This window comes from Pan paniscus, chromosome 9 (assembly GCF_029289425.2).
Source record: "Pan paniscus chromosome 9, NHGRI_mPanPan1-v2.0_pri, whole genome shotgun sequence".
NCBI classification, from domain to species: Eukaryota; Metazoa; Chordata; class Mammalia; order Primates; family Hominidae; genus Pan; species Pan paniscus.
The window spans coordinates 22,141,548-22,156,311 of NC_073258.2; the positions used below are offsets into that span (position 1 = coordinate 22,141,548).

At 41.9% G+C, this 14,764-nt stretch overlaps 1 protein-coding gene across 12 annotated transcripts in view; it reads left to right on the forward strand.

The window, feature by feature from the left end:
- Nucleotides 1-14,764, forward strand: part of NAV2 (neuron navigator 2) — a 770,363-nt gene that overhangs the window by 492,161 nt on the left and 263,438 nt on the right. For all 12 annotated transcript variants that reach the window (XR_008620161.2, XM_063608132.1, XM_063608133.1 and 9 more), the window contains one exon: nucleotides 2,501-2,553. Coding sequence is in view for 11 of the 12 variants with exons in the window: in XM_063608132.1 (XP_063464202.1) it covers nucleotides 2,501-2,553 (53 nt within the window). In the remaining variant the exon portion in view is untranslated. The remainder of the gene's footprint in view (nucleotides 1-2,500; nucleotides 2,554-14,764) is intronic.

Genomic DNA, 14,764 nt, shown 5'->3' on the forward strand with positions numbered 1-14,764 from the left:
TCCCAAATGACTTATTAGGATCACAGTTATCCATCCTTCACTGTAATGAGCACTAATGACCTAATGCTGAACTGGGTATTGATCAGAATCCAATGACTTATGACTTTGGCCATCATGAGTATCCATTTGGAAGACACCTTGACTGGCCTTGATTCTCAAAAGCGGCATATTTATTCTCTCCAATGTTGAGTGTCAAAATCCAAGGTCAGAGCTCATGCCTGCCATAATTTCCCAGGTATGGAAGAGTGCCATCTGTCAAGTGTTTGGTTTTTTTGGACTTTAGTATGTACATCTGTATTACAAGTGGAAGGATAGCTGCCTGAAAATAGGCAGCTATTCTTGATTCATCTCAGTGTTCAAGAATCAAGATTTCTTGATTCATCTCAGTGTTCAAGAATCAAGATTTCTTGATTCATTGAGATATTCAGAAGACTTATTTCTTAGTTCCACTCAACAAGTATTTATTGTGTGGCTCCTGTGTGCCAGACACTGTGCTAAGCTCTGGGGTGACTGTAGAAAACAAAGCAGATAAGAATCTCTATTCTTATGAAGTTTACAAGCTAGCAATATATTCTGGCTCATTATATTTTCTAATAAACAGAAGAACAAACATCTATGAGTTATTCCATTCAGTGGGCATCTTGTTTGTGCTTTTCATGGCACCTCTTTTGGGAGCAAGGCTTTCTACAATGCCTATCCTAGTGTTCTTATATTAAGAGGAGTTGAGAAAATGCAATTAGATCTCTGAAGATTGGGATTTTCCCAGGTGGGTCATAAACCTTAACATCTATTACTTCTGGCAGGTTCTAAAAAAAAGGTGTAGATTAGACTGAATATATACTAACCAGTCTGTCTTATGGTAATTAGATTTTTAAACAATTTTCTGCCACTAGCTTGCTTCTTAATTTTCACTTGTCTCTCAAGATAGAAACAGAGAAAAAATGAATTCAATTTGAGATAATGATTCAGGTTTCTAAAATCTTGGAGGCTTGGGACACTTTGATTCTATTATCTTTTTCAGACAGTTTCCAATGGCTTTTCTCTTTTTGGAAGTTTTAGGTATCATATTTATTAAAATATGGTATGATTTTATTTGGGGAATTCAATTTTGTGAGCAGTTATTGAGCTCAAAGGATACAGATGTGAAAGGTAAACTATACATGTCTGCCAGGCTCTCACAGCATATTTTGGGGAAACAAGAAAAGGAGGAATTATGTATTGGATGATTAAGAACAAAACAGAGGCAGGTACAGGGTGCTGTGAGGACAGAGGCCTGAATGTATCTTTCCCTTCTGTGGGTGAGGACATGGGATTGCAGAGGGAGCATATAAAGGTTTCAAGAGGAAGCTAACCCTTAGTCCTTTACTGTGGAGCCCTAGCTGAGTTTCCAAACTGAGACAGAGATATCAAAAGGACAATTTTTATATACAATACGTATTATTGGGTTAATGATACTACCATTTAGAGAATACTTACTACGTGTTGGGCACCGTGCTAAGCATTTTACTGGCATCATCTAATTCTAATTGCTTCTCTTGTGAAGCAGGTAGTATTAACTGTGTTTTATAGATGAGGAAACTGTGACCCAAAGAGGTCGAGTGACATGCCTGATGTCACATGCTAAGAAGCTCTGCAGCTGGAATTCACACTAACGTATCTTTGCCTCCAAAGTCAGTGTTCTAACCACTATGCTACGGCCTTTCTTGTGCTGCTGTATTCTCAAACACAGTCTCTCCATAGATATCTTGGACTGTGTTATGCCAGGGACTCCTCCATACTTACAATGAACTGCATTCACCCAGGGAAGCTGGGCCAGTCCCCCTTTGTATTAGTACTTGATTTCCTGTGAATGCAATGCAACCTCTTTCTATTACTTCTCTAAGTAGCTGGGTGCTATTATGACTTCACATATGTGTGTCCCTTGATCTAATTTGGACTTACTGTGTGGCATTGGTCAAGTCACATAGTGAGAAAGTGATGAAGTCTCACTTTCTCATTTTCCCCATTTGCCACTGCTTTGGGAATAGTTATTAGGACAAACAAAAGCAATATTAGTCTGGCCAAAGATGGAGTGAGACGCTTTCATCTGTGGCTTTTTTCCCTGGGAGCTGAGTTGTAGCTGGACTGATCCACTCTGAACTATTCTGTCTTTTGTGACAGTTGTATTTGCCTTTCCAAGAGCCTAAAGCACAATCACAGCTAGCTCACTCTCTTTCCCAGTCTCCAAGCATTTCCACGATGCCCCATCACTCCAAGACTGTCATCGATGCAGTTGTCTCTGTTTTAGATAACGACCTTGCCCCAGCTGTCCCTGGAGGACGACAGCTCGATGAGTAAGTCCTGAAGCTTGCTAGATGTGTCTCAGTATTTCACATGCCTGCACTGATTGGACAAACCCTGGTATGGGCCTTAGGACTTGGTTGCCTCAAGTGTCCTGAACATCACTACTGAAAGTGTCTCTCTGGTGATTTATTTTTCTGACTTGTGTTTCCTTTTTCAGCAAATGAAAAGATTGAAGACATCAATGGCTGTCCGAAGAACAGATCCCAAATGGTAAGTGGTGCATAGGTAGTAAATGTTTGAGTTCTGTCAGCAAGCCCTGCCTCTAAATGATATTGACCATCTTGAAAACATTCACACCAGATGCTTTACTCCAGGGGATTATATTAATAAACTCACAGCTATTTCCAAGTAGCTGTGTTCTGCTTTTCTGACATTTGTTGGCATTTATTGAAAAATGGCTATGATTTTTATGCAGATTGTGAGACAGTTAAAGTGAAATATTGTCCTTGTTCTTAGACACAAATTATGCAGAACTGGTACAAACATATACATGTTTAGTACTTGAACTGCTATGGCTCGTTCTGCTTCCTCAAAGACCCACATCAATATGTGTTTGTGTATGGAGCTGAGGCACGGATGAAGTGATGGTATCTTACTAATCAGAAACTGGAGCATGTGGTCAGATTGCCTTTAAAGGTTAGAATGATGTGAAATCAGAACTGTGACAGGAAATGTGAAATATGCAGTCACATCTGAAGCTTTTCAACATAACCTTTGCAAGTGATATTCTCTCTGGCATGATGCATTTAAGTTCTGATATTATAGCTTTATACATAACCCCCAAAACTATTCTTTTAAAAATCTGTTCTTTTTCTTATTGCATGTCCTGCACATAATCTTTGAATTAAAATTTATGGTCATTGTTGAGTTCAGAAAACATTGGCTTAGTTTTTCACTTCAAAACACATTTCAAGAATGAATATTTACAAAAAAACTATGTTTCCAGAGTCCGTTAAGATAACACTAATAACCTATTTAAAACATGAAGGTGGAAACTTAAGGACAACTATTTTTTGCTGGATGTTCATTTGCTTCCAGAAATCTAAAATAAAAAAAAGCTTAATTTGCTTCTGTAACCCCATGCTACCTCCTTTGAGTAGGCACAGTTTGATAGGTCTCATTTCAGAATAAACCAAAGTGATTGGCATTCCTTGGGTTTACTGTTTAGTTTTCTGAATTGTTATCCCAGTGACTTGGGCAAGTAGGCAGCCATTTTAGTTGGCTTTTTTTAATGCACATTTTGAATATAAAGATGTCAGTGTATGTATGGAAAGGGAGTCATTTTCCAGTTTATATTCTGAAACAAGTTTTTGTTGTTGTTGTTCCACTGAAGGTTTTCTTTCTTTTTGATCCAAAGACCAACCACTTCTTACATAGGAAAGTCCCCAGGCTGACATCTCATGGCTGCTTTGACTTTTGGAAAAGCTGGGCTGCTATTTTTGCTGCAGCTACTGCAGCTGTCTAGGGTATTAATAATTGAGAAAATTTGGATGATAGAAGACTTAATTTTAGTGCAGGCATGCTACACATGTAGTCCTATCTTCATATGAAACAGATGTATTATTTCCCTCCAGGATAGATACTGATGCAATTGCCCCAGGCCATTATAATGTGTGTGTAGAACTGATATGTGGAAATTGTCAACCTTTTATTCTATTTGGTGCACCTGTATTCTAAGCACCTTCTATTGGAGGTTTTGCGTGTTGTTAGAGTCTACTTCCAAGCTTATACAGATTGAGTAGCCCTAATCTGAAATATCTGGGACCAGAAATGTTTTGGATTTTGGAATATTTACATTATACTTACAGCATCCCAAATCTGAAAATCCAAAGTGTTTCACTGAGCACTTCCCTTGAGCCTCATGTCATGCTCAAAAAGTTTTGGATTTTGGCATATTTTAGATTTTAGATTTTTAGATTTGAGATGTTCAACCTGTAATATTGTCATTTCAGATTCTTCTTTGCAAATTTATTTCCATATGCAAATAAGTTACTTATAAATACTACCATAGCACCAATGCAGTGTTGCAGTTTCTCTATAACTCTTTCAGCCATGCCAGTGCTATATTGTTTTGTTTTTGTTTTTTTGTGTGTGAACTGTGTGTGTGTGTTTTTTTTTTTAGAACACAAGAATATAAAATCCTATAATTGTCTGTGATAATTAGTTCCAGCTTAGGGGTAGGGAGGCAGACACAGTCTTGTGGTAAGCCTAGCAGAGAGTAGTTCAGCGTACAGGATGTGAGTCCAGGAAAATGTGAGAACCTCTGCCACAGTCATTCTATTCTGTAGGAAATGAATAGGATGATGAGAAGGACAATAGGATCATTGTTGTTGCCCCTACATCACAAAACAATGACAAGTTCATAAGGCAGAACTCACTAGATTACACAGGAAGTTCTTTCGATAGACAGGCATGGATGATTTTCTGGCTAATAGGACACCTGTGTGCACACAAGCATATATAGAGTTAAAGCATTTTTGCTCATGGGAAGTATAATTTGAGAAGATGACATAGGGTGTGAGCCACCATTTCTAGATTCCTAGGTGGTTAACCTCCCAATTAGACTTTATCTGGGTGGCCAATAATAAACATTTGTTGTTCGCTAAATATTGCCTGTTTGGAGGATACCAAAGGAGAAGATATGTAGAAAGCATGGCAGAAGGAAGATGACACACAATGAGATGAGAACTTGGGAAGTGTATCCTGTTAGGAGGGTAACGGGCTCTGCTAGGAAAAAAAAATAATCAGCATAGAGTTAATGCAGTCACTCCCTAAGAAAACAGATAGAGCACCTTTAGGGCCCTTTAATAATAGAGACAAAAGGAGTTTTATTTCAGAGCAGGAATGGAGTGGGTGCTATTCCAGTTTTCAGTGGGTCAGTTTGTATCCTCAGCTCAAGAGTAGGTTAGGAGCATGAGCTTTGTAGGAGGAGCAAGCCCTGGAAGAAGGCACCTTTTCCTCCCTCCCTTCATTCTTCCTAACCCACTAGGCTGCCCAGCTGCTCTGTTCTCTGCTGTAACTCCTGCTGTCTTCCCAGAGGATAGGGAAATAAAAGCAGACATTTGTGGAATATGACCTAGAGGATTCCAGGGGCAGCAGTGCATAATCATAATGGGCTTGGCATTGTGTACTTTTAGACTGTCAATCAGCAAGCAGTCACAGAGTGCCTACTAATGTGAGATGCTGGACTAGGCCAAGCTGAATACACAGGTGACCAAGATGTGATCCCTGCCCTCAAAGAACTCAGATAAGTGGGCAAGAGACCAGAGAACAATGAGAAGAATAGACTATTGCAGCTGCTCCCACAGACACCTGTGCATGGCACTGTGGGGACCCATTCTACCCCCAGGGCAAGGAAGGTTCCTAAATAACTTCTAAAGGGTGAGTCTTGAAAGGTCAGAGAGTTCACCAGAAGAGATGATGGGTGGAAGAGGATTCCAAGTGGAGACAGCCAGGCATGGAACCCGTTTCTGGAGAATGGGTTTACTTGAGGAAATCATGGATCCCACAGAGGAAGGTTTTACAAACAGTCATCCATTGATTGTACCAAATTGCCATGAACTGTGTCTGGTGAGGCTCTTCTAGCCTCTGGGCAGCATCAACTCCTTGTCCTGTTGTACCTGGGGTGAAAGGAGGGGCATGGAAGAGCCCACAGTGCAACAGACTCATAGGCACAGAGGTCTTTTCAGACCTGGGACAAGCCTTGTGCATGCTTCATCACACAGATTCCTACATATGGGGGAGAAACCTCAGAACAAAGTTTTCTAAAGGAAAAAATTCAAGGTCATCCATTCCTGTGGACAGAAGTTCAGCCATGAAATTTGGGAAATGGAAACACAACCCGGTTGGAAACGGCTGTTAATATTTTTATATTAGCACTAATATGCATCTACACAGTGCTTTAAGGCTTATGAGCCCATCACACATTCAGTCCTCCTGACTCTGCTGTGGGCTGGCGTAACACTCACACCTTTTGGGTGAGAAACTGAGATGCTCTCCCTAGGACTCAAGCCTGATGCTTTTCCATCAGCATTTGTAACCCTCAGTGCCGCCCTCCTCTTGGCCCTGGTAAAATGGCACCAGGTCTGTAACCCAAAGGCAGAGAGGCACAGCAGTGGCTTCCCTTTCCTGGAGCAAGCCCAGCCTTGGCTTGTTTTTAAGGAGCGCTTTGCCCTGTTTCAGTCTGACCCAGATGCTTTTGGGGCCAAATCCTTGGAGATGGAGCTTTAGAAACAACACTCCCACCCCATTCCCTCTCCCCCACCAAATTCATCCCCTTGGCCCTTAAATAAGTTTGTGTGTGTGCGTCAGAGCTGGTTAAAATGTTTTGTCTATTTAACATTGCCATGGCAACCAAGGGGCATCTCTTTGGCTTTCAAGTGTTCAGCAGAGTTATCTGTTAGTGTGGAAGGAAAAACATTGCTTGGAGGTTAGCCAGCGGGTGCTGGGGCGGCCCTGCTTCCCAATTTGAACTCACTGTACTCAAGACATTGGGGGCATTGGCTCACTTTGGAGCCTGGGAATAGCCAGTGGCAGGGGGTGCTTTTCTTTTTTCATCGTTATTATTTTAAGCAGCTTGGCTGTCTGTTGTTGATTAGGAGAAGTGCAAAGTTAGGGAGGCTTGCTTGCCTTTTCAGCAAAAAAGCCCCAGGCCTGCTTTCCCCTTTAGCTGATCTTGGACCTGGAGTCAGCTGAGCCTCCCAGCGCTGAGCCCCTGCTTCCTCCTGGGCTCTTCAAGGAGTCCTCTTGCCTTCTTCCCTCAGTGCATCTAGACTGAGGGCCAGCCTGAGCTTGGGGACCAGCCAGGCCAGGTTTCTAATTCCTTTTCTGCTATTCTGCAGCCTTGAGCTAATTACTTGACTCTTTGAAGCCTCATATTTCCTGTTCTATGAAGTGGGGTTGATAATAATACATACCTCATAAAGTTTTCATGAAGACTAATGAGGCAATGAAAATGATAATAATGGATAATATTAATTAAAGTGATAAAATATAACCAAAGCTTACAGTGTTTGCCTTGTGCCAAGCACCATTCTAAGTGCTTTACAAATACAGCATGTCCCCTTAGTTCATCCTCCCAACAGCCCTTTGATGCGGGTGATCTTATTATCCCTATTCTCCTGGCATATAATCAGCACTCAGTATATGGCAGTTACTATGATAATGAAGATTTCTTTCAGTGATCATTCATGTTTTGGGGGACATAGAACCTTTTGGAAATCTGAGAACCCTTCAGAAATCTTCTAGCTCTCTCCTCCCCAAATTGCACTTACCCCAGAATTTTGCATACAACCTGAGCAGATCATGAACCCCAGAGGCCAGCTCATGTATGCCCTGGGGCTCCATAGACTCCAGGTTTGGTGCCCCTGCTGCATAGGGCACAGCCCTTCTTCTCACCCTGTCCTTTCAGGGAGCTCTATGGAAAATGCCAGCACTGGAGTTCCTAAGACAGTAGGAATCTGCACTTAGGCACAGAGAAGGGCCAGGCAGTGATTTTCTAACTTCTATTCCATAAGCAGAACCCCTCATTTTCCCAAATAAAAGCTGTGGAACCCCATATATGAGTGATAAAATCTGCTATAAGTAGGGGTAGGTAGCCCAGGACAGGGCCACCATAGCTGCCCCTTGCAGGAGGCCAGCACCTGGGGAGATGCAGCGGGATGCAGCCTAGGAAGGAACATGGCAGTGTCAGGTTTCAGCTCTGCTCTTGGCTCCAGCCCTCCTTTCTCTGGTCCTCCTCAGTCTCTTTTCTGTGAAGTCGGATTAGGTCTTACCTCTGACCTCTGCAAGGCATCACAGCTGAGAGCAAGGGCTGGGAACGCCAACTGCTTGTAACCCAGGTGTGTCCCTTAGTCTCTAAGGTAGCCAGTTCCTATAACAGAGGTAGTAACAGTACTTGCCCCATGGGGTTGTTTTAAGGCTTCCACAAGACAATCTACATGAAGTGCTGGCACGTTGCTGGCCACAGAGTTGCTGGCCTCAGTAGATGTTAGCTCTTTTGATGATTTTTCAAGGGACTTAACTATTTGTTAAAAAACAGACATGCCTTGGGAACAGCCAACTCTGCTTTTGGGTGGGGGCTTGTTTAGTGGGGTTTGAATTCATTTGTATACCTACATCTCTCTGAATGATAGCACTGGACTCAAAGGAAACCCCTGAGAGATCTCATGTCACAGAACAGTGTGGTCAGTCTCGCTCAGTCCCATCATAAGTGGCCCCGGATAATCCACTTGGCCTTAGCACTTCACTTCCTTCTGTGAGAAATGTGGAAGAGAACAACACCTCGCAGGGTTACCATGAGATTTTAATGAGCTAACATTTATTGATCACTCACTATGCACCAGACGATGTGCTGAGAGCCTACTCAATCACCCAAAGCAGCCCTATGATAAAGATGCAGTTATTGTCTATATTTTGTACATGGGGACTGAGGATTTAAAAGGTTGCTCTTGGTCCCAGATTATTTACCTAGGGAGAGGCAGAGTTGGAGCTCGAACCCAAGTCTATTTTCAGAGATATGGTGTTTACCTCTGTGACAGAGAAGGGGTATCATAAAAATAGTCTCCACCTCACTAAGCCTTGTTCTCCTTAGTTTTCATCTGCAGATACAGCAGAACCAGTTAGGTTTAGCTGAGAGTTAGCAAAAAGGGAGGAGATGGAATATTTCTGGAAAGGGCCTGAGTTGACCTGCTGATGGGAACATGAAAGCTGAAACAGGGGCAGGTGGCCCCTTGTGAAAGGCAGCTCCTTGAATTGGCCTCGAAGGGCCCTGGCGCCAGGTACCTCTGGCTGCATTCTCTCCAGAGCCTCCTGGGCCAGGAAAAGGCCATCTGCAGTGGGATCAGATTTCCAGGCCCAGTGACCTTGAGCCCTCCCAACAGCTGCCAGAAAGCCGGCCACATGCCTGGGGAGTGTCTGAGATCCTTGGGCAGCTGAGTTGCCTCTTCCCTGGGCCCTGGGCCTATTTTTACACAGCCCTAAGGGCACACACATGTTGCAGAACCAAGAAGGAATGAAGAAAAGTCCATAGGCCACTTAGAATTTAAAGCAAAGTAGAAAGAGCTCAGGGCCAAGATCAGCAGGAAGCATCCACTGCTTCCCACCCAGGGCAGCATATACACACTGTCTTATGTGTTGGCCATCGTTCACTGTCTTTCAAAGGTGGCAACAACCTCCACATCTGTCTGTCTCTTCAGTCATGCCTGTTTAAAACTGTCATTGCCTTCCCATTTCCCTCTCCATACTCTTTAGCACGGAATAGAAGATCCTTCAAGATCTGATTACCATCCTCTCCTGCCACTTGGCCACTCAAACTCTACGCCCCAGCGAGACCAGATACCTTGTAGTATGCCAAAGAGGCCGTGTATTTTCATGCCTTTGTACTTTGGTAATATACAAAGTACTTATTTACAGATAAAGTACTGTCCAGTCTGCCAGGACTGATCTCCCGCTTGCCCCTTCCTGGGCAGTGTGACCTCTAATATTCAGGTCACTTGTTTCCTCAAAGTGTTGACATAATGAGGTGCCTATCATCTTTTGTGTCCCCAAGTGTCCTGTGCCTGCTTTTAACATAACACTCTCTTGTGGTTGTCTGTTTACTCATCTTCTTGAAGGAAATACCATGTCTTTCACTTGAGTATCCTAAGTGTCTGTCATTTTGGTGACTGGGCCTGTAGTCAGCATTTAGTAAATACAAGATGAGTAGATGGACAGACGGAAAGACCAGGGAGGGAGCTGGCCTGAATGTGTGTGTGTGTAGCTGGAGGATTCTAACATACCATTATTCTGATTTCATTATCTACAGCTGAGCAGTGCTTTGAGCACTCAGTATTAATTTGGAAGTTCCTAATAGGATTTAAGAAATAGATATGTAGTGCTGTTCTAGAAGTGTCTTTCCCTAATTCTTTTCTTCCTCAGTTTATCCAGAGGAAGAAAATACAAATAGAACATTGTAATTACTCTCAGGACTTGTGGTTAATTTTTAGTTTATTGAGTTTTTTGTGTTGCTTGAGGTGAGCATATTTAATTAAGCACCCTCACAACCACCAGTTTATTAATGTTGATAACAAAAATGATGATAAGGTACTGTTCTAAGTGCCTTCCATGTTTTAACTCATTTTATTCTCATAACTGTCCTATAGAATGAGGAATGTATTTTATCCATTCCATTAAAAAGAATGAGGAACTTAGACCTTGATGCCATTTAATATGCTCTGCCAGGGGCCAGCTGTGGGTTGTGATAAAGAACCTCTCATTCTTTCCCCTCACCCAGTAGCACCTTTGTCCCTGACTTTCCACCATGCTTTTATTTAACAAGGTATAGCAAACACTTAGAGTAGGTACTGGTTTAGATATTTTATCTGTATTGACTGATTTTATCTTCCTAAAACTCTATGAGAGCATATACAATTATGATTGCCATTTTATAGATGAGGAAACAGAGACAGAGAGCAGTTGAGTAAATTGCCCAAGGTCACACAGCTAGTAAGTGGCAAGCTGGAGTTTGTTTGCTGGAAGCCTGGCTCGAGAGTCTACTCCCTTAACTGTTATGCTATTCTACATGTAAAGAAATTGATTAAAGAAGAAAAAAAAAGACTCACTATGACATGGAAAGGCAAACATTCCATTTGTAACCCTAGCCCCTCATCTAGGCATAGGCAGAGGCTCAGGATGAGACATTCTGTTGTGGGAAGGAGATGTGGGATAAGAAGAATAAGCATGGGCTCTGGGATCAGGCTGACCTAGGTTCCACACACGGGGTATGTGTGCTGGGCAAGTTAATTGAATTTCTCTGAGTCTGTCTTCTCATCTGGAAAAGGATAATGATGGAAGCTACCTTCTAGGGTTGTTGTGATGGGGGTATAAAAGGCACCTGGTCTCATCCTGGCTCACAGTTAATGCAAGTGAGAAGGTCATTCCCTGCCCTGTTTACAAGTCACATATTTCCTAACTATGGTACATCAAAAGATTTTTTCATATTCAGAAAGTACGCCCTCAGTGGGGTAGCTGAACAGTGTCAACCCATCCCCAACAATGTTCACATCCTAATCCCCAGAACCTGTGAATATGTTATCTTACCTGATGAGAGACTTTCCAAATGTGATTAAGGATTTTGAGATGGGATAATGATCCTGGATTATCTGGGCAGGCCCAATGTGATTACAAGGATTCTTATAAGAGAGAGGCAGGAAGGTGAGAGAGATGTGACAATGGAAGTAAAGTTGGAGAGAGAGATTGGAAGATGCTAAGTTGCACGCTTTGAAGGTGGAAGAAGGGGCCATGAGCCAAGGAATGCAGGTGGCCTCCACAAGCTGGAAAAGGTAAAGGAAACAGATTCTCCTCTAGAGCTTCCAGAATGGATGCAGCCCTGCCAAATCCTAGGTTTTAGCCCACTGAGACTGATTCAGGACTTCTGACCTCCAGAACTGTAGATAATACATTTGTATTGTTTTAAGCCACTAAGTTTGGGTTAATTTGTTGCAGCAGCAATAAGAAACTAATACACTCTGGGATTCATGCAAAATAACTTGCTGTATCAGAGAGTAAGCTATTTGGGTTTTATAGCACAGGCTCATTTTGCTGTAAATGTGGGTTCCTTGGATTTCTGAGTTTACTGGAAGGTGCCTCTATTGTTAGAACCCTTCAGAATGGAGCTTGCTGCATCAGTACATTCAGAGCACATCACTGTAGGGAAGCATGTGGAGGACAGAGACCCACAGTTTTTTATTTCTAGTACTGTGTCCACATTGTGGGCTGATATACATACTAAGCTGTCATGGGAGAGGCAAGTGCATTTCATCTCAGTAATTAGAAGTGAATATTGCATCTTCTGGACCTCTTTGCCAATGTAAACTCACAAATAGGTACTTTGTCCCCACAACTAACATATGTTTGTCTTGTTAATTAACATAACATTTAAGCAAATGTTAGGAATTTACCATATTTTATATGCTATTTAATAACATCAAAGCTTTGTAATGTGAATAGTTTTTTTAAAAATCTCTTTCAGTTCAATAAAAATATCCATATTCTCAGCACCTGGCATAGGTCTAGGTATGTTAGAAGTGCTCAGCAATTTTTCTCAGATGAGAAAGCTAAACAATAAGTGGTCCAACAATCCAGGAGTTTCACAGAGAATGGAGTGATGTGACATATCAAATTTTAATATTTTGAGCGCACTGTGTAAGTTTAAGTGCTCTCAAGAAATGTGGGATTCAGTCTCTTCTCTCACAATTTTATATTTTAACTCAATTCTAAAGGTATATGAAAAGACACCAAAATAACAGATTATTTTCATTAATAAGGGAAATGGTGTTTGGGTTGGTAAAGCCTCCAATAGCCGTGTTCAAACTTTATATGTGAGAAGCACCTGGAGAGATTATTAAAACAGATTGCTGGACCCCATCCCCAGAGTTTCTGATTTGGTATGCCTAGGGAGGAGCTGGGGAATTTGCATTTTTGACAGTCTCCTGGGTGCTGATCATGTTACTGCTCTGGTGGCCACACTTTGCCAAGCATGACACATTGTCTCTGAGTTAAGTAACAAAGCCTCTTTGCTGGGATATGACTGAGCAAACATGCATTTAAATATATATTAGTCTGTAAAGTTGTTTCCAGTTTTAAAAGTTAATATGAGGGAATCCTTTTACTTTTTGGAAAGGTTAGGATGCCTTCAAGCTAGTCCAACCCGTGGCCCACAGGCCGCCTGCAGCCCAGGATGGCTTTGAATGAGCCTCAACACAAAGCTGTAAACTCTCTTAAAACATCACGAGATCTTTTTTGTTGTGACTTTTTTAAAGCTCATCAGCTATTGTTAGTGTATTTTGTGTGTGGCCCTAGACAATTCTTCTTTTTGCAATGTGGCCCAGGGAAGTCAAAAGTTTAGGCATTCCTGCCTTGTACATTCTTTTTTCTTAGAACTATTATATGTTCCAAATTGATATGATCTGAACTGTGCATGTGGTCATGATCTGGTTGGAGTTTGAGATGCCTTCTCTACCCTCTTCCAGCTCACTTAACCTCTGTAACTTTTTTTTTTCCACTGAACGTTTGGGGTGATAATTCTTTAGCACACTGGGCTTAAATGCCTGTGTCCCCACTAGACATTAACTTCTTTGAGGACAGTAGTGGCATCTGTCCATTTGCTCACACTGCTTAGCAACCTGGTAGATGCTCACTCAGTGAATGTTTAATGAAGAAATTCCCAACACACCTGCATTGGGACTGACGTGTTGTGAGTGGCAACATGTTGTACTCAGGAAGGTTAAAGAACGTAGCAAATGTGAGACTGACTGAGGTTGGGGCTGGGGGAAGGGAAACATAGCTGTAGATCTGAGCTGAAAGAGAAATTGGATGGTGATTTATAACCGTGTGGATTGTGGTTTATATAAAAGCCATCTGGGCCTCATGCTTGGATCCACCTCCCTGCATATGTCTTCATGGAGTTCTTATGTTTCAGCCTAGCATCAAAGAGGTGTTTTTTTGTATATGTGTTGTTTTTTTAAAAATTTTGCCGTGAAGTGGAACTTAGCAGGGAAATCCTGTTTGGACTTTGTAAGGCATGGTTAGCCTATGGCATCTGCATGTTGGAAACTGGTCAGGTCAGTGGACAAGTGCCAGTGTGTTCACTTCAGAGAGTAGAGAATGGTGGCCAAAAAGCTAAGTTGAGGTGCTTTTAAAACAAAAACTGAACAGATGCCAACAGTTAGATAAAAATCAATATATTTCATTAAAATTGATCTTCTGTGGATTGGCACACAACAGGCAAAAAATTGGCTATAACTAGGTAGGAGCTGCCCCCTTTGGGTGGGTGTGGGCTGTTTGTCACAATCTCCACCATTCCCTATTGTCTTATACCTAACCCCTTTTAATCATTTGTTACCTGCCTATCCCCCTGCACACATTTGACGTTTTTGATCCCTAAATGATGATATTCTCATAAGTTTCCTGAGCTTCCTCAGGAATCCTAAGCACTGGCATGTGGTAGCTTGAGAGGCCTATAAATGTTTATATTGACTTAAATTATTCTTGCTCCTGAAGATTTAGAACCTAAATATCTTCCCTAAGAAAGTTACTTCTTCCTCTGTGAAGCATCCTTTTTAAAATGTAAAGGTTAGATTTGGTTTGCATGGACTGATTACTTATTGCCTTGTTGTACTGCTGAAACCAGAGGGCAGGAAAAATGACCAGGCAAGGTGGTCATGTTCCTTCCCAGCTCTGGCAAAGCACTTGCTGTTTGGTTGTTAATGCCCCATGTTTGCATAGGGCTTCATAGCTTACAGAACCCTTCCTATTGTGTTCAAATTCTAACTCTGCTGTTTAATAGCTGTGACTTAGGCAGGCTCTTAAACACTCTGTGCCTCCATTTCCCCATCTGAAAAATGATAATAATATCTACCTTATCTAGTGGTGGATTAAAAAA